The sequence below is a fragment of the Lytechinus variegatus genome, chromosome 3, assembly GCF_018143015.1.
Source record: "Lytechinus variegatus isolate NC3 chromosome 3, Lvar_3.0, whole genome shotgun sequence".
Lineage (NCBI taxonomy): Eukaryota > Metazoa > Echinodermata > Echinoidea > Temnopleuroida > Toxopneustidae > Lytechinus > Lytechinus variegatus.
The window spans coordinates 51,033,515-51,060,010 of NC_054742.1; the positions used below are offsets into that span (position 1 = coordinate 51,033,515).

The window sequence follows — 26,496 nt, forward strand, 5'->3', positions numbered from 1 at the left end:
TTTTAAACAAAGTTGAAACTGTCTTTAAGGCTTTTAAATAATATTTAAGATTACTTCTGCATTAAATCTCATCTTTTAATATTTTATATCAATATAATATCCATTAACAATTTTACAAAATGTACAGTAAAAAAAAAATGAAATAGACTGATGAATGTAGGAGTATGGAGATTAGAATAGAAACTAATTTCCTTCAAAGCTGCAAGCAGAAACTGTCAGGCATGCTCTTATTGCTAAATCTCTCTTGCAAGTGTAAAAAACTTGACTTGAGAATGGTAACAAGTGGAATGCCTCTGGCCGTCTCACCTGCATCACGCGGTTCAATATAGCAGCAGTGCTGACTTTGAATACTACTCTAACTCGCACAAGATGTTCAGTGATACATGGTTACTCTTATGTCCACTTTTTATGAACTAGACCAATAAACTTACAGAGATATGATGGTTATTCACCAAAAAACCCCAACATGGCCAAAGTTCATTGACCTTACATGACCTTTGACCATGATCATGTGACCTGAAACTCAAACAGGATATTCAGTGATACTTGATTACTCTTATGTACAAGTTCATGAATCAGATCCATAAACTTTCAAAGTTATGATGGTAATTCAACAGATACACCCAATTCGGCCAAAGTTCATTGACCTTTGACCTTGGTCATGTGACCTGAAACGTGCACAGGATGTTCAGTGATACTTGATTACTCTAATGTCCAAGTTTAATGAACTAGCCCAATAAACTTCCAAAGTTATGATGGTAATTCAACAGATACCCCCGATTCGGCCAAAGTTCATTGACCCTAATGACCTTTGACCTTAATCATGAGACCTGAAACTTGCACAAAATTTTCAGTGATGCTTGATTACTATTATGTCCAAGTTTCATGAATCAGATCCATAAACTTTCAAAGTTATGATGGGAATTCAACAGATATCCCCAATTCGGCCAAAGTTCATTGACCCTAAATGACCTTTGACCTTGGTCATGTGACGTGAAACTCATGCAGGATGTTCAGTGATACTTGATTAACCTTATGTCCAAGTTTCATGAACTAGGTCCATATATTTTCTAAGTTATGATGACATTTCAAAAACTTAACCACAGGTTAAGATTTCGATGTTGATTCCTCCAACATGGTCTAAGTTCATTGACCCTAAATGACCTTTGACCTTGGTCATGTGACATGAAACTCTAATAGGATGTTCAGTAATACTTGATTAACCTTATGGCCAAGTTTCATGAACTAGGTCCATATACTTTCTAAGTTATGATGTCATTTCAAAAACTTAACCTCAGGTTAAGATTTGATGTTGACGCCGCCGCCGCCGCCGCCGCCGCCGCCGTCGCCGCCGCCGTCGGAAAAGCGGCGCCTATAGTCTCACTTTGCTTCGCAGGTGAGACAAAAATCAACCCTTTTCTTTTAATTGAAGCTGATATATCACAATTTAGACAAATTTCTTGGTGCCAAAATCATTAACAATTGTTTTCACATAAACTGGCGACTTCTAAATTTGGACATCCAAAAATAAGCAAAGTCTGTTACAGTTCTTTCACTTCTTTTGATATTATCAAAAATGGACAGCTGCTGAATAAATTTGTTGCCAGTTGGTACTCAAGCCTTTATAGCTTCTTGGAATGAGGATGAACATTTGAATCATTAATGAATAGATTTGTTTCTCTGGTATCTTTATTATTTTAATCTACTGGGATTTTACCAATTGATTAACTTTAATTAATTCATTTAAAAAAAAACGAGCTATTTTGAAACATAAACTAGGATTTTGCAGAAAGTTTTTGGAATTAATGCAAAATATAATTCACCACATCCCAATGAAATAATGCTCACATGTTCCTAGACAAAGTAACTCTGAATAACTTCATTTAACATCAATTTCCACTATCAGAATATACATGGGTTGGTATTTTCAAAGGATAAACAAGGACCAAGTCCTGAATGAACAATAATTTCAGTCATCAATTACTGGAATATAGATTAAACAAAAACTTTGTGAAATTTAGTTCACTCTCATATTGTCTTTCCTTATCATTTCAATGCAATATTATTAATTTTTGACATTTTTTGTCAAAGAAGTAAAAATAATCTGTATAAGTTAATAAGACAGCAACAGATACTAAATAAAATCTGTGGACTAATATGAGCCAAACTTAACCCACTACCAACCCAACCCAACAGTCCCTATTCAAGCAATATGAAATTATTGAATTTAATAGTCGACAGATTTTATTGAACAAAACCCTGAAAATACCAAATGAGAGTTTGTGAGGTGTACAGAACATTAAGGGTTTGTATCCAATTGGTCTGTCAGTTTGGTCTAATCACCATTTGGTCCAACTGTCACTTGGTCTAACTATAATTCAATTTCATGCCCAGATGGTCTAATTTTCACTTCACCTTCTTAATCATTTAGCACTCTGTCAAATGAAAATTTGGTTTATAAGTATCATATATATATATACACACAAACAAGTGGAAATCAGACAAAGTTGGTTTAGCCTAATTGGAATTTAGACAAAGTAGTAAATATGCTGAATGCTATTTAGACCAAATAGTTAGGAGATGAGCCAATTATAGATGAACTAGGATTAGACAGTGTGAGGTGACACCAGACAGAACCTTGACAACATGGATATAGACCCTAATAAAAGGATAGTAAACATAGTGAAAATATATCATCAAACATGGATGCACTATACAATGAATATATTTCACTATAACAGATGAATTTGTAGGCCTGGACGGAGCAAGAGATTAGGGGGTGGGCTAAGTGTCGGAGGGACTGAATGATTCAGGACCAGATCCTAACGGTGTTATCTGCACCTCCAGAGACCAAGAAGTCCCCAGCCCTGTCAAACATAACCGCATGGACAGCATCCTCATGACCAGCTAGACTAGACACCTACAAGATATAACAGAACATACCAATGGATTACAGTCATATCTGCATAAAACAAGAATACCCCTTAAAATTTTCATGATTATCGAAACTGATGGGTTTTTTAGTGTTTATTATTTTATTACAAAAAATGACACAATAACAACTTGGACGACAAAAATATGAATAGAAAATAACTTCTTGATAACAAAACATGATTCATGATCATTAATCTTCATCCTTAAACTAAAAAGATATGTTTTTGTCTTTTTCCTTTTTTTTGTTTAGTTGTTTTTTTTTTTAGGGGGGAAACATATTATAAACAGTAGAAATTTTATTCAAATAAAGTGATAGCCATAGAAAATGAGCTATTTTATATTCAATATCAGTCTTTGCTTTGCCCTACTGATATCTTGTAAGTATTTGCCATAAAATATTAAGCAGGGAAATACTAGTTCAATTATGATAATGCAACCATGTTTACAAACATCTTTCCTATATGTTTCGCATTAATCCCCCATCCCACCCCCAATAAAAAAATTCAGTGGTATGGTTCACTGAAAATGTAATGTCAGTGGTGTAAGGCTATTAGTGTTGTGCACAAGGCCAGACTGTATCAAGGACAAGGACTAAACATCTGAGGCAAAGGACAAGGCCACATAATTGTCCTCAGGGCCAAGGCCTACATTGATGAGCACAACACTGTAAGCTCTCAATGAAAATGTTCATGGCTTTACCTGGCCAGATGTCAGATCCATCATCTTGACGGTTCCGTCGTTGCTACCCACAGCCAGGACGGTTCCGGAGGAGTCAAAGGCGGCTCTGTTGTTCGGGTGTGGTCCTACATCAAAGGTCACCATGGATGCACAGGTTCGTGTGTCCCACACCCTGACCACACCGTAGGAATCACAGGAAGCAATGCTGTCACCTCGCAGACTGAACGTGGCGTGGTTGATAGAGTGAACATGGCCATAGAAAGTCTGACCACAAAGACCCTGTGGATAATAATGATATGCAAATTATAATATCATATGCATAAATTTGTTCTAGTGCTGCACATTCTTACCCAAGCTCAACCAAAGCTGCCAATGAGGCATTTCTTAGCCTTTCAAGTACTCATTACCACACCTGGGTTGAGTTTGGTAAATGCAGGGTAAAAACCGGACATGAGTACCGAGATGTGATCGAATCCAGAGCCTTGTGCTCTATAGTCCAGAGACACATCCACTAGACCACGATACCTCTACATAATAATCAGCAAACATAACTAGCTCCACTTGAGAAATAGCTTAGCAATATCAAATTGGGTTTTACGTGGATTGGATTTCACCTACAATTGAATAAAACTTATGCAAATCCATAAATGGACGCCTGACTTGCCATGTTTTGGTAAAACTTAAATAACTCAAGAGAAAATAAGCTCATCTTAAATATCCAGGATAATAACTGTATCCTAACTCAGTATCTCACAAGACTTTGTCTTTTTTTCAAATTCTCTTTCATTTGATTATAATATGGAGACCTAACTATGGCCATGTTTTATATATTTTCTTTATTTGTAAAATGATGAAATGAATTGAAATAAAATTGAAATGAAAAACATGAAGTGCCCTTATGACAAAGGTAAAAAAAAACATTTCAAGAGATTTTGATTTTAAACAGAAACAAAATTAAAGAAGAAGACAAAGAAAAGTAAAAAAAAGAGAAAAAAAAAAACTAATTCTGAGAGAAAGATATGTAAATGTTAATATTTCCTCACCGTTCGTGCATCCCATAGAGATACAGTCTTATCGGCTGATGCTGTCAGGATGTTATTAGAGTAAGGCAGGAACATGACAGAGTTGACAGAATCAGCATGACCCCTCAGTGTATATCTACAACGAAGACTATAAGTAGAAACAATACATGACAAATTAATAGAGATTCAGGAATAAATAGGATCAATAGACCTACTGAAATTGGCTTTAGGAATAACATGAAAGACTATACCTACAAACGTTTGTCGGTGATTTGCATAGACTTATTTTTGCTCTCCACCAGTCAGATGCAAGGCTTTTTGGCAACTTGTATCTGTCTAAGAAAATCATTGGCACACTTCTTCATCAAATGCTACCAGATAATGATGTGGAGTACTTTGACTAGTTTACATATAAATAAACTAGAAATTGTTTATTAACGGCTGGAGTATTATGGGTGCTATGCTTCCCCCCACTAAGAAAGGCAATAGCGCCTGGATATTCTATTTGTGTTCATGTTTATTTGACTTATCATCATTCAACCTGTTTCCCTATTGCACTTTCAAATCAATTAGTAGTGACAAAGAATTATAAAATGGTATAAAATTATCAAATATCCCCCCCTCAAAAAAAAAATAAATTGACATGAAAAGTTTGTATCAAGCAACAATAAAAATGTTAACAAGATGGAGTATCAACCGATATTTAGCTGTCAACAATGAATCAAGATCTTTTCTGAAACTTCCCATTAATTTTCAAATATTTTGTGATAAACTTTACCTGTTGAGATCCCATATCTTGGAGGTATTATCCATGGATGCACTTGCTACAAAATTACCACATGTATGCCATGAACAACCCCATACTGCAGAAAGAAAAAAAAAACAAGGCTTCATCAAATTATGCATGCATTTTATAAACAACTTTTCTTTTTAGTTTCACAAATCTAAGACAAAGAGCTAACACTTTTTTTTTTGGGGGGGGATAAAATGCAAATATAGATGTATCTGTGGAAATCTGCATAGTTGTTTTAATAAGTCTTTTTTTGTTTTGGGTCTTCAAGATTCAAAACACAAACGATGGATATTTCAAGACCATTCTCCTAATTGCCCCCCCCCCCCATATAAGCAAATACATCTATTAAAAAAATCTTTCAACATATCCATATCATCCACCAGAAATTGTGAAAATATTCCACTTTTCAACACTATTTAATGAAGAATGACAGCACTGACAAGTGGTCATTACCTGACAGATACTACAGTAACGTTTAAAGACCCATGCTTGTCAGCAAATAAAAGAAAGTTTCACTGAAATTGCCAGAGCTGACGTTTCTGGCAGTAGGAGCGCCTTGGTCTAGTGGTTATGATTCTCTTCTTTCAATCCGAGGGACGTGGGTTTGATTCCTAGCCATGGCGTGCTTTCCTTCAGCAAGAAATTTACCCACACTGTGGTGTACTCAACCCTGGTAATGTAAATGGGTACCTTGTAGGAAGAAATTTGTTGACTGCCTGAGAACCTAGGTAGCCTAGCTAAAGTCAGGGTAATATTAGCAGGGCCCACTTGGAAAACAGTTTTCAGAATTAAAGTGGCTACCCTGGGTTAATATACCGTTATGATTATTATTGGTATTTGTTATTATTATTATTATTATCATTAAAAATGGTGCCTTGGGCCCCGTAACACAAAGGTTAGCAATTAATCGCTAATTTGAAAGAACAATTCTGATTGGTTCCCAGTCAGTCTACTGAGCAAAATGCTCATGCAACAATGATCGAGATCAGTCATTTAATTTGGCAATCAATCGCTAACCTTTGTGTTACAGGGCCCTGGTTACATCATCTATTATTGACATTAATTCCAATATTCTGAATTTAAATATGCATGCTGTTACCTACCTGCATGCTGGTGTTCTGAGAACGTATGCACACACTCGGCTTTAGAGAAGTCCCAGATCTTCACCGTTCCATCACCGCTAGCCGTCACAAGCTGAGAACCACTAGATGTAAGAAAATAAAAATCATTTAATAAACATGCTTTGCCATTCCTAGAACTTTCACGAAACTGACTTACACATTAGAAAAAGAATAACTTCAAAAAGATTCAAAATCATCAGAAATGGTGACATCATTTTTTTCAACAATTCCATATTTTCCTGTAATTCATTAAGTAAAAGAGAAACATGATACAGACACAATATAAATTTTTATGAAAAAAACATTGTAAACATGAACTACATTTACAAAGGCCTACCTATTTATAAAGTCATGTTGAATATCAATCCAATAAAATGCTAGATTGTTTCATGGTTAAATAGGGCTTCAGTTTTTAAGAACATGATTTTGTGAATGCTAACCTGATAAATGACACTAAAAGGAGATTCAATGAGTGCTATAGGGCTGGAAAAACTGTGATCACTAGATGTGCAATTGATTTATGATCATTTTCTTTATCTATTGTCTATTATCTATTTATATTTTGAATGTATTTATTTTTATGTCACGATTGTCTTACCTTGGATGGAAATCACAATCTGCAATCCAGTCTGTATGACCCTCACCGGTCATGATGATGTCACCGCTAGGTATAGACCACATCTTCCAAGTCTGATCATCACTCACTGTCGCTAAGATCTGCTTACGGGGATGCAGGGCTATCCTAAATTTACCGAAACAAAAACAGAAAATAACAAATGGCCTTTGTCATGACAACAAATTATTTCTTTTACTCACTTCTAAAAAGAGTTTCATTAATATTCCTGTATGTGGATAGGTATCTGCAGACTTTCTTGTATGAATAGGTTGTGATTCCTTAAAATTTTGTCTATTTGATAATGCTTTTGTTTTAATATAATCACATAGTTTATAGTTCTGAAAATGTTTTATTGATGATAGCAATGAAATAATTTTACAAATCTAAAGCTTAGCGTAAAAAAAAACCTTTTCTGGTCGCTAGGTAAACAAGTGGAATGCCTCTGGCTGTCTCACCTGCATCACGCGGTTCAATATAGCAGCAGTGCTGACTTTGCATACTACTATAACTCGCACAAGATGTTCAGTGATACATGGTTACTCTTATGTCCTCTTTTTATGAACTAGACCAATAAACTTACAGAGATATGATGGTTATTCAACAAAAAACCCCAACATGGCCAAAGTTCATTGACCTTACATGACCTTTGACCTTGATCATGTGACCTGAAACTCGAACAGGATGTTCAGTGATACTTGATTACTCTTATGTACAAGTTTCATGAATCAGATCCATAAACTTTCAAAGTTATGATGGTAATTCAACAGATACACCCAATTCGGCTAAAGTTCATTGACCTTTGACCTTGGACATGTGACCTGAAACACGCACAGGATGTTCAGTGATACTTGATTACTCTAATGTCCAAGTTTAATGAACTAGACCAATAAACTTTCAAAGTTATGATGGTAATTCAACAGATACCCCCGATTCGGCCAAAGTTCATTGACCCTAAATGACCTTTGACCTTAATCATGAGACCTGAAACTTGCACAAAATGTTCAGTGATGCTTGATTACTATTATCTCCAAGTTTCATGAATCAGATCCATAAACTTTCAAAGTTATGATGGGAATTCAACAGATATCCCCAATTCGGCCAAAGTTCATTGACCCTAAATGACCTTTGACCTTGGTCATGTGACGTGAAACTCATGCAGGATGCTCAGTGATACTTGATTAACCTTATGTCCAAGTTTCATGAACTAGGTCCATATATTTTCTAAGTTATGATGACATTTCAAAAACTTAACCTCAGGTTAAGATTTCGATGTTGATTCCTCCAACCTCGTCCAAGTTCATTGACCCTAAATGACCTTTGACCTTGGTCATGTGACATGAAACTCTAATAGGATGTTCAGTAATACTTGATTAACCTTATGGCCAAGTTTTATTAACTAGGTCCATATACTTTCTAAGTTATGATGTCATTTCAAAAACTTAACCTCAGGTTAAGATTTGATGTTGACGCCGCCGCCGCCGCCGCCACTGCCGCCGCCGTCGCCGTCGGAAAAGCGGCGCCTATAGTCTCACTTTGCTTCGCAGGTGAGACAATAAAACCAATAAGGATTCTCTTATGGGGGTTCTATGATATCAATTGTTTTGATAAGAATCGAATTCTGCCTAAAAAAAACAATTGTGCTAACTGTAGTGAAAATAAAGTAAAAACAATACCCTCCACAACCCCCTCCCCTTCCCAAGATAAAAAGAACATACCCACTGACAGCCAGACTGTGAGCTTGGAAGGTATGGGTAAGTCTAAACCCACCAGTACGTGTCAGATGGGCAGATGGACCCTTCACATTAGCAAGCTGTGGGTTTACACCATTATCTACTGGAAACTCGGAATCCTGAAAAAAAAATGCAAATATAGTAAATAATTTTTTAAATACACAGTTAGCGTTTAAGCATGAGACGGAGATACAATGCTTAAAATAAATTTATAAATAAAACGAGATGTGGAAAGCATACAAACATTCATACAATGATGTATTTCTAAACAATGTTGGTACTTTGTAACAATGGTAGTCCACTAAACTTGTGCTTTAGTGTGTAGTCAAGCAAACACAAACATTATGACCAAGGGTTATACATACATGTATATCAATTCAATTTGAGTTTCAAAAATTGGAAAACTGACATAACAGATGATCATTTTTAAGATAGTAACTGACATGTGTATAAATAATAATAAACAGTACTGACAGATAGTCTTCTAATGGACGACACACTATTTGTGCAAGTGTTTAGATACTTTCAAGGTGTAAAACAAAAATGACATTCAGTTAATACAAGTAACATTACATTACACTAAGAAAAAAAATACCAAAAAATACAAAAAACAAGTGGAATGCCTCTGGCCGTCTCACCTGCATCACGCGGTTCAATATAGCAGCAGTGCTGACTTTGAATACTACTCTAACTCGCACAAGATGTTCAGTGATACATGGTTACTCTTATGTCCACTTTTTATGAACTAGACCAATAAACTTACAGAGATATGATGGTTATTCAACAAAAAACCCCAACATGGCCAAAGTTCAATGACCTTACATGACCTTTGACCTTGATCATGTGACCTGAAACTCGAACAGGATATTCAGTGATACCTGATTACTCTTATGTACAAGTTTCATGAATCAGATCCATAAACTTTCAAAGTTATGATGGTAATTCAACAGATACACCCAATTCGGCCAAAGTTCATTGACCTTTGACCTTGTTCATGTGACCTGAAACGCGCACAGGATGTTCAGTGATACTTGATTACTCTAATGTCTAAGTTTAATGAACTAGACCAATAAACTTTCAAAGTTATGATGGTAATTCAACAGATACCCCCGATTCGGCAAAAGTTCATTGACCCTAAATGACCTTTGACCTTAATCATGAGACCTGAAACTTGCACAAAATTTTCAGTGATGCTTGATTACTATTGTGTCCAAGTTTCATGAATCAGATCCATAAACTTTCAAAGTTATGATGGGAATTCAACAGATATCCCCAATTCGGCCAAAGTTCATTGACCCTAAATGACCTTTGACCTTGGTCATGTGACGTGAAACTCATGTAGGATGTTCAGTGATACTTGATTAACCTAATGTCCAAGTTTCATGAATTAGGTCCATATATTTTCTAAGTTATGATGACATTTCAAAAACTTAACCTCAGGTTAAGATTTCGATGTTGATTCCTCCAACATGGTCTAAGTTCATTGACCCTAAATGACCTTTGACCTTGGTCATGTGACATGAAACTCTAATAGGATGTTCAGTAATACTTGATTAACCTTATGGCCAAGTTTTATTAACTAGGTCCATATACTTTCTAAGTTATGACGTCATTTCAAAAACTTAACCTCAGGTTAAGATTTGATGTTGACGCCGCCGCCGCAGTCGCCGCCGCCGCCGTCGGAAAAGCGGCGCCTATAGTCTCACTTTGCTTCGCAGGTGAGACAAAAAATGAAATAAATAACAGAATGACAGATACTAACATGATAACAAAGTAATTTGATCATGTAAATAAACAGGTGGAACATGTAGAACAAAGAAAAACAATATAGAACTAAATCAAATTAAAATTTAAAATGTGACAGAGGTTGGGTGCTGATCACTATAAACATTTAGCTTAAATTTTTAGTTTGAATCAATTGAATTGAATTGAAATTCAAAATGAGGTTCCATTTTAATTTTCTAAGTCAGTAGGCTCTTGATATGGTTCTGTGTAATTAAGAGAATGGGAAGTCTTATTTCAGCTCTTAATGTTATTGTAACATTCAAATAAAGTTTAATAAAACATGCGATCTCAGAATACACATCGGTGTCTAAATTAAAAACAGAATTATAACACTAAAAGATATGTAAGATCAGTGTATACAAATTCAGTTTAAAAATAAACTTTGAATATGAGCAAGAATGTAAGTCTTACTTACAACTTTTAGAGCTCATTTGAGCAGTTTACAAAATTGGGTAAATATTGCTGTCAGTAGATTGTGCTCAGGCAAATATAAGTGGATACAATTATTAAATACATACATAATCTGGAAATATTTTATCCATCTATGATTCTAGGCCTTGTTTAAAATGTAATGAATATCATTAAACTCAGCATATCACAAAAATTGATCACAACAAAGCAATAATGAATCAAAATTACTCAAAATTGACATTCCTGATGTTTGTTAATTCACATAATAGCATTCATTGTAAGAATTATGTTCATCTCATTTACAATGTACATGTATTCCATTGTGAACACACTCTTTGATTTATTTTCCATTCAGCATAGCTTTATACACTCTACTTACAAACATCAATTCATTTGGAAAAAAAATACATTAATATTTTGCTGCACTAACCCACGTGACTTAACTGAAGACAGGATTGTATAACTTGAAACACAAAGAGCATGACAGCTGCTCTGTTAAGGTCAGGGTAACTATTAATTCTCAAAATTTTTGTAGAGAACTTAATTTTGATATAGAACGTATAGTATTAGCATAAGTACAATTCCTGTTAAAGTTACTAAAGTTATGCCGCATGTATTGTAGAATGCTTGGATACTTCTGATAAAGAGGTATTAAGTGCAATATAAACAAGTATATATTTTCTATTAGATCATTAGTCCAGCATTGTTTGCAATCGATTATATATGTAAATGTTTGCATACATTCGTAATTCCGAAGCTTCGTTATTCCGAAGGTTTGGATATTCCGAAGGTTCGTTATTCCGAAGGTTCGTAATTCCGAAGGTTCGTAAGTCCGCAAACGAAATGAGGTTCATAATTCCGAAGGTTCGTTAGTCTGAAAACAAAGTGAGGTTCGTAATTCCGAAGGTTCGTTAATCCGAAAACGAAATGAGGTTCGTGATTCCGAAGGTTCGTTAGTCCGAAATTGTAATGATTAACAAACCTTATTTCGTTTTCGGACTAACGAGCCTTCGGAACAACGAACCTTATTTCGTTTTCGGATTAACAAACCTTTGGAACAACGAACCTTATTTCGTTTTCGGATTATTGAACCTTCGGAATAACGCCACAAATGTTCTGATTAACGAACCCTTTTACGTTTTCGGATTAATGGACATCGAGGTATGGGCAATTTACGTATTTCGGAATTACGAACCTTTGGAATTACGAAGTGTAACCGTAAATGTTCTGAGAGACTCTGAACCATCCCTTTCTGAGTGATTACCCTACCGTTACCATAGTCTAATGTCATCTATCAGGGCATGTTATTGATATAGTATGAAAATAGAATTGGAATTTATTCCAGCTCTCTGCTAATGAGTTGATCAGCAATACCAAATAAAAATATACAATAAATAAAATATACTATTTAAGGCAAAGATGGTTTCCATGAGTCTATGAATATTTGCATTGTTAATATACAATTATAATCATTTGTTTTTTAAATGAGGGAATAAACAATGTAGCTGCAAAACAAAGACTACATTACATATTAACAATGTCAACAAAATATTATGAAAAGAACATGCACCTAATGCTGCAAAATTATTCAAACTTACTATTTTTTTTACTTAAATTCCACTTTTTTGAATGTGTACAAGGAAGAGGACACATACCTGAGTCCTTTATTCATTAACCTTGTGCATCTTTTCTTCTCATTCCTATTCCTAACCCATTGCCTATTATAACCAAATGGACCCTATAGACACAAAATAAATCAATTACAGAATACAGTAGTTGATAGGCCTATGCCCCTTCTATACAGATTTAAACTACTGTATAGTAACTCTGTCATCATGACAACTACCATGGTAACAAGGCACAGCAGCCAATTATAATCAAGGTTACCATCATAGTTACAAAGATACCATCACTGTAATGGTTCACCAAATGGACCCCAGGCTAAGTGTAGATATATGTATAGAATTGTGCATGTATACATAAATGCTATTTGCTATACTTCTATTAAAGGTCATCAAACAATATCTTTCTAGGTGCTATTCTTTACATACAGATGACAATTATTTTATGTTTATGTGACTAACACGTATGTGCACGAGATGGGAGAAGCGCTCGGGTAATGTATCTACAATGGCGCACAAGAGGGCGCACATCCTAGTGAAGATCAAAAATTACTCTCGCTCAGTTTTACGACCAAGACTTCCGAGATTGCCCAAAGATTAATTCATATATAAAATCCCAAAATGGATTTCAACATCGTATAGCAATATAATATTTCCATTACAGACATATTTTACCACCGTTAGAAGTAACAACATTAAATTCCACAAAACTATCTCTTGGGAAGCATTTTACCTCAGCCGTCCAAACTTCCGGTTTCGTGCGACTTTTTTTAAGTAAGCGAAATTTACCCCGAAAGTTATGGTTTATCCTTTTAAAACCATAGTTTTTCCAGATTAAAAAATTAGATCAACGAAATAAGAGATTATTAGCTGATACAAATCAGATCTTAAATCCCATCCATCACTTTTTTCTTAAAAGGAATTCGTGTTCTTGCGTGACCCTTTAAGGCCTTGCTGCGCACAGTTGCAAGGCGTAATACACGCGGCTCTATGGAAGCACGTCGTCTGCTCTGGGCGTCCCATACGTCATTTTCTGTGTATGGTTTTAAGGGCGTAAATGGGCTGTGCGGCTGAGCTCGGGGGCTGAGCTCAAGTTGAAGAATGAATCTGAGTCTGTATGCATGGTTATGGAATTAAAATAGCTAAAAGATATATGTAGAGCGTTGCATGAATCAATAATTTCATTAGATTTAAGGTTTATTAAGATGTAATATTGTACATTTAATCAGATATCCACCATTCATCCCTCTCAATCCAGCCAAAACAGTCAATGTCTACTCCACGTACTACCGTACCGCATTGACTGCAGTCACCTCATAACATGTGAACCAATGTCTTTGTCATAATTTTTTTACTTACTAATCTATTTATTTATTCACTTTAATTTGTCTCATTACAATGAATAAATTTGATCTTCATCTGTACCAAATAATTTATTACGTACCTTTCCCTTAATGATTTGATGACAAATGTGTTAGTTTTATTCTGTTCATTCATTGAATATTCAATGATTATCCTGATCTTAATTAAATCATCTTTTGGCTTACCGTATACATTGAAATAACTGAGGCGTTACGAGGGAGTAGGCTGGGGGCAAATGCACGCTATGACTTTCCAATAGTGGGGAGGGGGGGGGATGGAGAAGAACGGGGGAAATAATAGGATGAAGGGGTTAGAAATAGATATTTTGGTAATGTACATGTAAATATATAACTAAGGCAATTGATTAAGGTTAATAATTAATATTTATTTGATAAAAATTGAAATTGAAATCATCTTGCTCATGGTCAGAAATAAAGGTGTACGTGATATACCCTCTCAAGGCCAAGGGTTGAATTTTCGCTGATGAAAAAAAAAAAGATTTCATTGTCTGCATCTGTGAAGGGCCACACGTAAAGATATTTCCAACGTATTTTAATCCAACTTCATAGAACTGTCAACACATTCTTACCAAACTGATCCTCATAAAATATCAGTATCATAAGCTACGTTGGCTCAATCTAGAGGCTATACCCACATAAAAAAAAATTTAAAAAGAAGAGAAGATCACCATCTTGAGCAAAAAGCTGTAAGTAGTTACACACCACGGTTTCAATGAACTGTTCACCCAGTTCTTGAATTGCAAAAATCTTAAGATTAAAAACCATGACTCTAAGCAGAAGTAATATTTTACTGGAGCCGGGGGATACAGGACACATGCAGTTGTCAAAGAAACTCTTAAGGGGAGATGATACTGGGGCAGTTTTGCATTTTGTTTCATTGAAGATTTTGTGAACATGTTTCGTGAATTTTGTGGTAATACCCCCCCCCCCCCGCACCCCTGTTGCGTACAGCCATGATAAAACAATTTATTTTTATCTTTAATTATTGTAAAAATTCTGTACCACTACGTGAATAGATAAACAGAGTCTTTCTACATCAATGAAGTAAAATTTAAAATAATTATATTTTTGATAATTAATAAATAAGGGGCACTATCCTGGTTTCACCACTCCATTCACTTGGCATTTCGTCAGCGGCGGTGACTTCTTTCCTCTCCCATTGACTTTGTACACAACGAGCACACACAAGTGAAGAAGGGTGCCTTATTTCAGGATAATGTACCTATTTTCAATTTTTCATAATAATGAATGCCCTGGCCTGGGCCTGCTGATATATAGATTAATAATCATGATAATAGAACTAAAAAAAAATAATAAAATATTCTCTTAATTTTTAAAGCCAAGGATTTATTAAATACATGTTTAAAAATAACCCTAAATCAAGTCGAATAAACATTAGGGGCCTACTTGTCTGTATTTTTACAAGAAACGATTTAAAAAAAAATTAATGACACCCCGGACCCCCCCCCTCGAAATAAAAAATAGAAATCAGAATATATCACCAAATAAAAAATCGATCTGGCTATTAAGTGGACTTCAGGAACTCCAGTCATATGAAAGTCATTTGGAACAAATACTACTAAACGTTTAAAATAGCCAAGAAACATTGCAATCACATTGAAGATAATGTCAAATGCAGCAAAAGCAGCGAACACCATTCCACGTACTTCGATGCGGGACTGGGTTCGCATTGCCGACGACACCCGCAGTGCATTGGATGGCGTACCGCTGGAATTTGAATTTCGCTGCTCGGAACACTGTATACGAGCATAAATTCCAAAATCCATTTTGAAGTTAAAATACAGTGAAGACACGTATCAAATCAAATAAATATTGATTATTTTTAATGTGAACTTATGATTACCGTCGATCAGCATGTGTCAGGTAAATTTCACATTCTCACTCTATCGTCGTTTTCCGGAGATGAAATGAGAATTTTGCCCTAAATTCCACCAAATCAGAATATCACTGGCTATCAAAGAAAAAGTAGTGGAGAAGGTTTTTTGTTATGGTATGGTAATGAGGATCCTCGTTCGTATATTATAAAATACAGTTTTCAACCAAAATCTATGGTTAGAAAGTTGTGATAATTTTCCCAAACCCTGTATTTTTTTCTCAAAATACGCTATTTTATTGCAAAAACACGTCTCAAATTCGCCCTATGATTTGAGATATTTTCTCCTGAAAAAGCCGGCCTAAATAGGTTTATCGGAAAATATATGAATATTCATAAGGCTTGCGTAGGTATTTCTCTCGCGATTGCTTTCTTTTGATGTGATTGGTTGAAAGGGAAGAAGAGGTAAATTTATCTGAATATTTATTTTGAGAACGGACCGTTTGCTCCATTTTTAATGACGTCACTATGGAAAATGGACGCACGCGTTAAATGAGCGTATATGAACATACGTGACGAAGCCCTACCTTAGGATGTCTTGGTAGGGTCTGTTGAGTCACATCCATACTACTAGGGTCGGGTCTGAAGGGTTCCTCTGTCATCTCACGTGCCCTCTGAACGGCCTGTTGGGTCGGACCCACACCTGATGCAAACATAAGACGTCTCTCTTCCTTCGTCATCTCCTTTGTAGCGCCCTCTCTCAAACCACTCTCAAGGCTACGCAGGGTTGCTTGCAGTGCTGACACCTACATATTATACATACATGACAATTAGCATTTCTAAATCAAGATGACGAAATAACAGTTTTGAACCACAAATACCACAAATTAGAGAAAGTTGACAAACTGGCAATTCCATTCGGTCAAAACACCCCAAAAGGTTTCTAGGAATCCAACTACCGGAAATATTACTCTTTGTTGAACTTATCTTTCTGAATGTTTTTTAGAAATCTCCAGAAAACAGCAGAAATTTTGATTTCAGATATTGGTCTAAGTAACCCTTAAAATGGGTCACATTTTTGGTATTTATTGATTGGTCTACATCCGCTTTGTCCAATTTCCATTTCATCTTATCCCACATGGGACCCGTTGCAGATAGAGTTGCGATCAAACGCAACTCAAAATATCTTGCGCATTTTGATTTTCAGCTAATGAAGCACCTGCATTCAGGACTTGCGCTTGATATTTTGACTTGCATTTCAACGCAACTCTTACTGCAACAGGTCAATGGTCTAATAATAATTTGTCTTACTGTGATTTAAACCATTTTCGATTTTGTTTGATTTCCAATTAAGCTACACCCACTTGCTCATATGGTTGGATGAGCTGTTTATGAAGAAAATTTTCAGTAGACAAAATGAGAATTAGCCAACTGGGCATTAGACTAAATGATAATTAGACTAAGTGTAGTGTAGACCAAACAGCAATATGACCAAATTGATAAGAGCAAATGGGTTAAGTCTGTGTGGTATTAGACTATGTGAGAAATAGAACACTTGCCTTTAGACCAAGTATAAAAACCCTCAAATATTTTTGTTACCTGATTGACAGATCTGTCTCTCTCAAGCTTGGCCAACATACGTTCCTTCATCACTGTCTCATACTTCTGCTTTAGCTGCTGCAAGGTTGGTTCATATGAACTATAATGACGCTTCAGCCTGCAATGTGAAAATGTAAATATTGAACTTATTTCAGCTATCTTTCTTTTTAAGATAGTACTATACAATCTGAATATTTTCTAACTGTTTAATATGTTATTTATCTTCAAGCTTGCTCCATAAAAATGATTCTTATATTTTCATTAAAATCTTCAAGGGTATATTGAACAAGTGGCAATGTTTGTGGAAGCAGAATATAGATCGTTTTCTACATATCCTAACAGTAACTTATAAGTAACATGAACTAGTCATGTGGCCTTGTTACTGACCTCTTGATGTCATCAATCAACTTGTTCTTTTCTTGGACAACCCTTTTGTGATGCATGCGATGAAAGTCCCTCTCCTTCCGTAACTTCACATAGGTCTCCTTGGCTTTCCTATAAAACAGAAATCAAATCCTTCGTTTGAAAACGTGATTTAATGGAATAGATGGCTCTAGAGCACAAGAAATAACTAGATACTGTTTTCTGCCTAATGATAAATGGAAAGCAAATTGAAGGAGTAGGGCAGGAAATATGTATTTTATACTTACATTGCACTCATAAGAACAAGTAATTGTTATACAGTGCGTATCAAAAAAAAGTTTACACTTTGAAAACGCCCTGGGAATTAAAAAATATACAACACGTGGGTAATTTTTTCACATATAATCTTGGGTTTGGGTCTCATCTATCTAATGAAAGTAAAAGTTTTGACAGATTGTTACACTTGAGTGAGCACTGTCCATTTTTGTAAAGCTCGCAGAAATCTGTTTGCACAAAAATGCTCGTTTTCACGCTGTGTCAAGGGGAAAGGGCGAAATCAAACTTACCCTGCGAAACATTTCTCATACATTTCCCTTGCACTTTTAGTCGACTGAAATAAAACGGATATATTCCAGCATTTTGTAACAATTTTGCCACCCAAGTTGAAATTTCAACACTTAGTAAGCACAACCTTTACCCGTTTGTGTGCCAGCTGGATCTGAGGCCATAACTGAATCTGAACAAAAGTTTATATCAGACATCTCCAGTATTTTTCACTAAGTTTGTATCATTAAAGCAGGGGCCGCGGAATCGGGGGGGCTTGAGCCCCCCCCCCAGCTTTTTCGAAAAAAACGTGTAAAAAAACGTAAAATTGACCATATGATTGTGATTTTTAGCACGGTCAGCCCCCCCACTTTGAAAACCGTTCCGCGGCCCCTGTAAAGTGGGTTTACATTTCATTTTTAATTTGATACTTGTTTCCTCCACACTTTTCCCAAGCTTGACAATGATTAATAAAATGAAAATGAAGCCTTAGGCATTTCATGTAAAGTGTAAAGCAAATATCGTCAAGATGGCCTCGGTGTGTGGGGGAGTGGGGTGGGGCGCAATGCACTCTTCGAAGTGTTTTGGGCAAGGAAACAAGCTAAAAAAGGTAAAATATATCATCAAATCAATTTACTAGCTAAATTCCACATGTTCTTCATGATTAAGGTCTACTTTTATTCGCATAACTATTTCCAAGTTCAGCGCAAATCATTTTTCACTAACTTTTCAAAAGTAAGTGGTGCTCACTCAAGCGGAAATATTTTTCGACAGTTATATCGTCATTTGCTTAAAAGGATCTGTACTAATGTTAAAATGTGGAAAAATCTTTAGGATATTACAAATATATAATTTTACAGGATTTTTTATAAGTGTAAACTTTTTTTTGATACGCATTGTATATATGTAATTTCATATTATAAAATTATCAAATCATAATATATGATCATTTATTAATCTAAAAAGAACTTTCTTGAATCTTATTAAAGAGTTGATGACATAAAAAATAAATTGTTTTCATTTGAAAAAAATTGATTTTAGTAACAAAATATGAAATTTCAATGACAATAATTCAGTGACCAATATTATCAACTCACATGGCAGCATCCCTAAATTTGTCCACATCAGTACGTAGTATCTTGACCTGATTATCTAGTTGTTGATTGCGGCAGTAGATATCTGGTACAGTTCCAACATCCTCTTCATTCATCAAGCCACGCTGCTGGAGCTCATACCTAAAGGTAGGATTATAGAAGCAGAATAATGTTACTTCAAATAAAGACATGATCCTTAAATTTAGAATACAATTAGAGCTAGTTCCTGTTTTTTTAATAGTTCAAGTCTCTTTCTTTCAGCATGAAAGCCCCCTCCCTCTATCTCTTTATATATCACCCTCTTTTCCACTGCAATTGAATTTAAAAAAGATACATATACTCGTTTTTTTTAATTAGAAATAGAGAAATAAGTTAACTTCATTTTCATTAAAATTTTATTATGTAAATGAACATTCACTCTGGAAAACAGTTTGAATTTACAACCTTTTTCATGCTCTAAAATACAAAAAATGAAAAAGATTGGTAGATAATAGAATCTCAGGTAAGTGGTAAAAATCTGATGTTTATTTCTACAGTACTAACCATTCCGTCTGAAAGCAATCCAAGGTACGACTCATTCCCATCTTGACCAGGAAATTTCGGACAAAGTCATCAATGACCTCTGGCCTCTGGGTGACTGGTGGGGGAATGAGACCTCCCTTTCTCTTCTAATCATCATACAAACAAATAGGAACAGTAAGGGGAAAGGGTTAAATGTTTTTGTCATGAGCAAAGAAAAAGTTAAATGTTACTGTAATAAGCAAAGTAGCATACTTTGAATTTACTTCGGGAGCACATCTATCTATTGACACATTTAGTTTCCAATTAGACCACAATGGCAATCTGGTATAGTAAGGGACTCCAAAGTTGAGATAACTTCCATTTAATTTCAAATCTTATTAGAACATGGGTGAACTGTGAAATCATCCAAGAAAAATAAACTGCTTTATGGTAATAGACATACATCCTGGCAACTTACATGCCTTCAGGAGCTCAACACCACAATAAAAGTTCGTCTCACATTCAATGTATAGGCATTAATAATGAACTATTTAAGAATCATGTACACATATATAGCAGTATATAATCCAAGAGAAATATGAACTTACAGCTGCTTCTTGGTCTTCCTGTGCTTCCTGGATAGTACGCACAGCATTATTTAGATCCTCATCAATTTCTGAAAAAAAAAGATATAGTAAAAATAGTAGAAATATCCAATTTTGCCTTTATGTATGTTGACTAAGACGACTAGATCTCTCCATTTAATTCAGCTGGAACAAAAAGAACTTTGATCTGGAGAGCATTGCATGAAAGTCAGATTTATCTCACAGTTTCCGTAGCAATATTTGGACACTTTTGCTTCTCAGCCAATCAATACAAGGAAACTTGTCAGAAATGACTTGTTGGATGACAAATGTTAATAAAACACTCCCCTGATATTCAATAAAAAAAAGTACCCTCAAAGAAAAGGTTTAAAACTCATATCTGGGCCCAACTGCACAGAGCTTTAATTCCCTTTTGATAATACATTTGCCATCAACAGTAATTTCTGTGGAAATATTTCTCAAACTCAATATTATTCTTGAAAATTATTGCTGATAGCAGAGTTCTTATAAAACAGAGACTTGGTGCCCATTGTAGTACTACATGTAGTTGCACTTAAAATGCTACTTGATTTTTAAGAAAATTAAAATCATGCATTTTGGAATTGTTTTCATTTTCTTTTGATTTAATTTTTGCAATAGCCCCCTGGTCATGTACAAGCAAATACTTGAAATGAGGTATGAATATTGTCATCTCTAAGAAGCTGAAACTTGCATTCTTGTGTGGGCCATTGTTTTTTAAGAAAATCTTACATTCTCTTACTTTGTAGTATAGAATCAAAGATATATTTCCATCAATCTCAAAGACATAATTTTCTAACAAAAAATATACATTTTGAAAAAAGAAAAATTATTTTGTTTTCTCATATATGACATACTAGATGCATTTTGATCGCTTAAACTTACCAGAGACTAGATCATCATCAATAGGGATCTCTTCATATTGGAACTCATCATCTGAATCCTCAGTAATTGTGGCACCTTGTATGTTTGGTCATTAAGGAAAATACAAAAACATGTACCTATATCTAATTTTATACCTGAATAGAATACATAAAACCTACAGTATATCCCCCCCCAAAAAAAAGAAACTTTCAATGGGACTGGAATATGGTGAAAAAAAAAACACTTTAGGTTACTAAATATCATTTAATATTATTTATAATATATTAAACACAAAAGTTAGGCCATGTTTTCACACAGAAACCATCAAAACGTTGTTTATTGCATTCTTAATATCTCTCATCATTTAAAAGTAAAAAAAATCAGATGAATATTGTGAATAATATGAATAACAACAATGTGAATATTGTTAAATTGCATGAAAAGAGTAGTGTTAAACTGAACAACAGAGTGTTATTTATCAGCCTTCCAATGATCACATTATTTCTGTCCTACAATTCTGTTGTGTGATACAATGTGTTACTGTGACGCACAGCTGCAATAGTGGCATACTGTGCAATTGATGAAAGGCAAGTGGTTGGTCCTAAAAAGAGGTGCAAATAAGCACGATGGATATTCTTGGCTCTGTTGGTCGTCAATATCTGTGCGTATAGGATCCAAGTCTTCAATCTAAATGTGCGATTCTAATCTACTGTATTTTCTTCACATGAGACAAAAAACTAGGTCAAATTGATGAATTTATTTCCAAAGATACGATACTTAGAAAATCAGGCAGTCGATAAGGGGTGGGTCAAACCATACATGTATGTCAGTGTGCCCAAACTTTGCATGTGTCTATACATCTTATACGTCATTTTATCTATAAAAAAAATAGACTCTACAATATCTTTTAGATCCGACATCACCAATAATAAAGCCACCTAAAATTACCCTATAACATATATTTCTTTACGATAAGATCAGCATTCATTAGGAAACCATTGTTGTGACATGTAATACCCACTGCATTCATACCTATTTGTCCAGCAGTGTACACATCCAGAAAACCAGAAAAATCTAAGGCTTGTATGGGAAGTTACAAATTGATGCAGATGTTCGCAGTTTGAGGCCTAGTCACGTCTTTAGGATTGTGATATTTAAGATTGGTCCCAGACATAAAATTATCAAATCTGATATCTGATAAAACTCAATTACATACACAAATCATTTTACATTTACAAAATGTGAGTAAAACATGATAAATTTATGCCTAGGCCCAAATGAAAGATAACATTTTGCTGTCAATGATCAATCTGATGTTTGACTTTTTGTTTAAATTTTTACAATAACTTTTGTCCACAAAGTTATATCACACTTTTTCAGAAAGGTTTTCCAGGGAAGTGCGATCAGAAAAGAATTTTGACTTTTGAGATTGCAATACCCTCAAAGCCAAGCATTGGGCCAAAGCTTCATTCAGTGTAACCCAGGGAGCTCCCACCCGCGAAGCAGGCGTGAGCCCAGGAGCTCACCGTATGAGTAAATGCACGGTGAGCTCCCTGGGTTACATTCAGTGTAACCCATGGAGCGCCAGCCCGCGGGCCGGCACCCAGGAGCTCACCGTGTATTTACCCATACTCACGGGACTAGGATAGATTATGGTCAAAATATCTAGCAAAATAAATTCTAAAAACATATTATGCACTTACCACGATTATATGGATGAAGGTCTATCGTGTGGCAGTATCCTGACATCGAGGCACAGACTGGAACCTCAAAAAACGAAAAGTTCTCTCCTTCTACCCCAGTCTTGATCGGCCATTTTGTTATGAATTTCGAAAGAATTAGGAGAGGTATCGCGACAGAACTTTTCGTTTTTTTTTTTAGGTTCCAGTGTGTGCGTAGATGTTACTAACATTTCCAGTCTGTGCGTAGATGTTACTAACATTGTTAGGATACTGCCACACGATAGACCTTCATCCATATATGATGGGGTGTCCATACTTCGCGGACTTTTCAAAAATATTCATCAGGCTTAAAATATATTCACAAAATATTCATTAATACTAAAAATATTCATTATTTATACAAAACCAATTCAAGAAATAGTTATCACATTGACGGCAAGATCGTTAACTTTAAATCATGGACAAAATTGTAAAGTAGGTATCGCGATCTCAATATTCTATTCCGATCAGCGAATGCGCGTTGTGCTGGAAAACCGTTCTGAAAAAGTGTGACCTATCTTCGCGGACCAAAGTTTTTGTGGAGATTTAAACAAAAACTCAAGCTCAAAAAGTGAAATCTTTATATCAGGTTGACAGCAAAATGCTATAGAATCGGTTAGTACCACATTTAACTCACATTTTTGATGATTTCTGCTTGCAAAATGGTGATATCGTGATGCTTGTTGAGAATATAAGATTTCTTCAAAACGGGTGGTAACGGTGACAAATTTGCCGATCTTTTGCCAATATTTTCATGAATACTGAACTCATCCTAAACAAACTTACACCAAAGGGTAATTTTAGGTCGTTTTCACGTTGATGATGTCAGATTTTAAGGATATTGGCTAGATCTAGTTTTTAGGATAATGACCGTCCGCGAAGTATGGACATGCGCAAAGTTTGGACTCACTGCCATGGGATCGTGGCAAGTGCATAATTTCTGTTTTCACAATTTATTTAGCTAGATACTTTGACCATAATCTAACCTAGTCCCGTGAGTATGGGTAAATACACGGTGAGCTCCTGGGAGCCGGCCCGCTTTGCGGGCCGGCGCTCCCTGGGTTACATTCAGTGAAGTTACCTGCCAGTGGAGCTACCTGCCAGCATCGTTACACAATATTGAACACATGGGACTGGGCTCAATTTATTTTAAGTGATTACGAGTCCTGTTAACGACTTATTTCATCAATTTTATTGCACAATTGGTAAAATTTTAGAGATATAAATTTATTTCGAGTTTTTTAAGAAAATATAATAGGACAAATTTAATCATGAAAGGATACGTTCGAGGAAATATGCGCCTTCTTCTCCAATTCTTTCGCCAGATGAAGCCATGGTTGTTGATAGTTGTTGCTACGATCATTGCGCATGCTCAAAGCCAGCCGGCTGATCATCAGTGCAGTGGACGTGACGAATGTAGATCTCTTTTTTGGGGGGAGGGGGAGGGGGGGGGTTACTTATTTTCCATATTTTTCTTCAATTCATAAACATGATTTGGTGTGCAAGGCAGGAAAGAGAAAATCCGGGGAGAAAATACATTTTCTAAGTCAGAAAGGGTTAACTGCTTGATATTTATTATATTTTTTTTCTTGATTTATCGTCTGATTTTGTCTCTTTAATTGTTTTAATCAATTGTTTGTATATTTGTAACGATTTTGTTGATTCAATAAAACAAATAAAAAATAAATTTGATATCGAAGGGGGCCGGGTGGCCATGGGGGAGAAGGTATAGCGTTCCCATGAGAAGTTGTCAGCACTCAATAGTGCCGAAATCCCCTTCATTATGAGTTTTTCAAATTAATCGGAATGAAATCCCTTTCATTTCGGAGCGTAAACTTTTTTTTTTTTTTTTTTTTTGCAAACCATTACCCCCTATATATATCACAGTCCTACGTTGGCTAAGAAGTGCTTGACTCTGACTGATACTATGGGAACTGTCAGAAGAAGACAACCGTTTCAGTGCCGACAACCTTCATGAAACGGCCGCCGGTTCGGTCGCTATTTTGTTGCCACTGGGGTTTGATTTATCGTTACATATAGGTTATTGATCCATGTCGTGGTTTTTTACTTTTTGGCATGGGGGCACCTGAAAAGACTTCGATCACTCAAAAAAATTATCAGCCAATCGAGCTTCGAGTTATAATTACCTTGAGAAACAGATTGGAAATATATCAAAATCCATTAACTAGAGCAAAATTTTGCTATAAAAGGGGGCATTCAAAAGAGTTTAAATGAGAGTGAACAAATGAAGGAAAAGTCAATAAGTGTACCTATTTTTTCCAAATTTGAAAACTTTTTTTTTAATCTGGAAACATCCTTATAAAAGTGATAGGGACAAAAACCACTCAGCAGGTCTAAAAGTAGCAAATAATAGAGTAGAAGGACATTTGACATGTTATTAAAGTACAAAAGTCATCTTGAATTAAACATTGGCTTGTTTATTACATGAAATCTCACCAAAAACTGAAAGGGAAAGCTTGAAGAGTAGATAAATGGGACCTTTTTTGCAATATGAAGGGGCTTTAATTTATTAAAGAATGGAAGGGGTATATACATTCTAAGACGTTTTGTTTGCGTTTTTATTTAGAAAAAGTGGACCTGCTTTTGCCCCCCCCCCCCCTGTCAATCCTGGATCTGCAGCTGATCACTACCCCAACATCAAGTATTCAAGCAATAATTTTGCTCATTACATCATCATCATTAGCAGCAGTATCACCATTATCATTATATCATCATCATCACCACCTCCACCATCAATGGTATTTGGGAAGTCACCCCCAACAAAAAAAAAATAAATAAGAGGTTTGGAAACTATAAGAAAATTCAAACTAGCATAACACTGAATATCAATGTAAATAAGAAATGGAAATTTAAAATTCTTCTAAATTTCACAAAGCAGCTAAATGCACATCCAAGTCAGGTCTGTATGAAAATGAGAGAACCAATGACATCAACCACTCATTATTTCTTTTGTATTTATTCAATATGAATCGACTCCCAACTCCCTAATGAGGGCTCCACTTTTATATTATAATCATGGTGTGAAACAATGTTTGATTTCTCCCTGGAATTCACCTAGTCTACAAGCAGGTGAATTCTCCTCTGTCTAACGCCAATAACTCATTTGTTCAACTATCAATGTGGTCTAATTGTCATTTGGTCTGCATTTAACTGGGATTTAATCTAATTTGATCTAAAGCACTAAATCTAATTCTCATTTGTCTAATTTCCACTTTGTCTCCGAGTCTTTTTTGTACATG

The 26,496-nt window shown here is 35.3% G+C and overlaps 1 protein-coding gene across 1 annotated transcript; it reads right to left on the reverse strand.

The window, feature by feature from the left end:
* Positions 1 to 1,600: 1,600 nt before the first annotated feature.
* On the reverse strand, positions 1,601 to 24,610 carry LOC121411288 (sperm-associated antigen 16 protein-like). Its single transcript, XM_041603931.1, has 15 exons — positions 24,520 to 24,610; positions 21,537 to 21,611; positions 20,637 to 20,704; positions 20,071 to 20,195; positions 19,531 to 19,668; positions 17,915 to 18,022; positions 17,528 to 17,645; positions 16,516 to 16,734; positions 8,880 to 9,013; positions 7,147 to 7,290; positions 6,531 to 6,631; positions 5,413 to 5,497; positions 4,656 to 4,782; positions 3,634 to 3,891; positions 1,601 to 2,920 (listed from the first exon to the last, which is right to left on the reverse strand). Exons 1-15 carry the CDS (start codon positions 24,569 to 24,571, stop codon positions 2,810 to 2,812), a joined length of 1,863 nt encoding a protein of 620 aa, XP_041459865.1. The 5' UTR covers positions 24,572 to 24,610; the 3' UTR covers positions 1,601 to 2,809.
* Positions 24,611 to 26,496: the final 1,886 nt, after the last annotated feature.

What these genes read in the sequence shown, in the direction of transcription:
- LOC121411288 (XM_041603931.1), bottom strand. Translation starts at nt 24,571, where the DNA reads ATGGCTTCATCTGGCGAAAGAATTGGAGAAGAAGGCGCATATTTCCTC. An exon ending in AAATTTAGGGATGCTGCCAT is followed by an intron (nt 18,023 to 19,530) that starts GTGAGTTGATAA and finishes TCTGTTTTATAG; the next exon opens with GAAAGCCAAGGAGACCTATG. An exon ending in TGGATCTGACATCTGGCCAG is followed by an intron (nt 2,921 to 3,633) that starts GTAAAGCCATGA and finishes TATATCTTGTAG; the next exon opens with GTGTCTAGTCTAGCTGGTCA.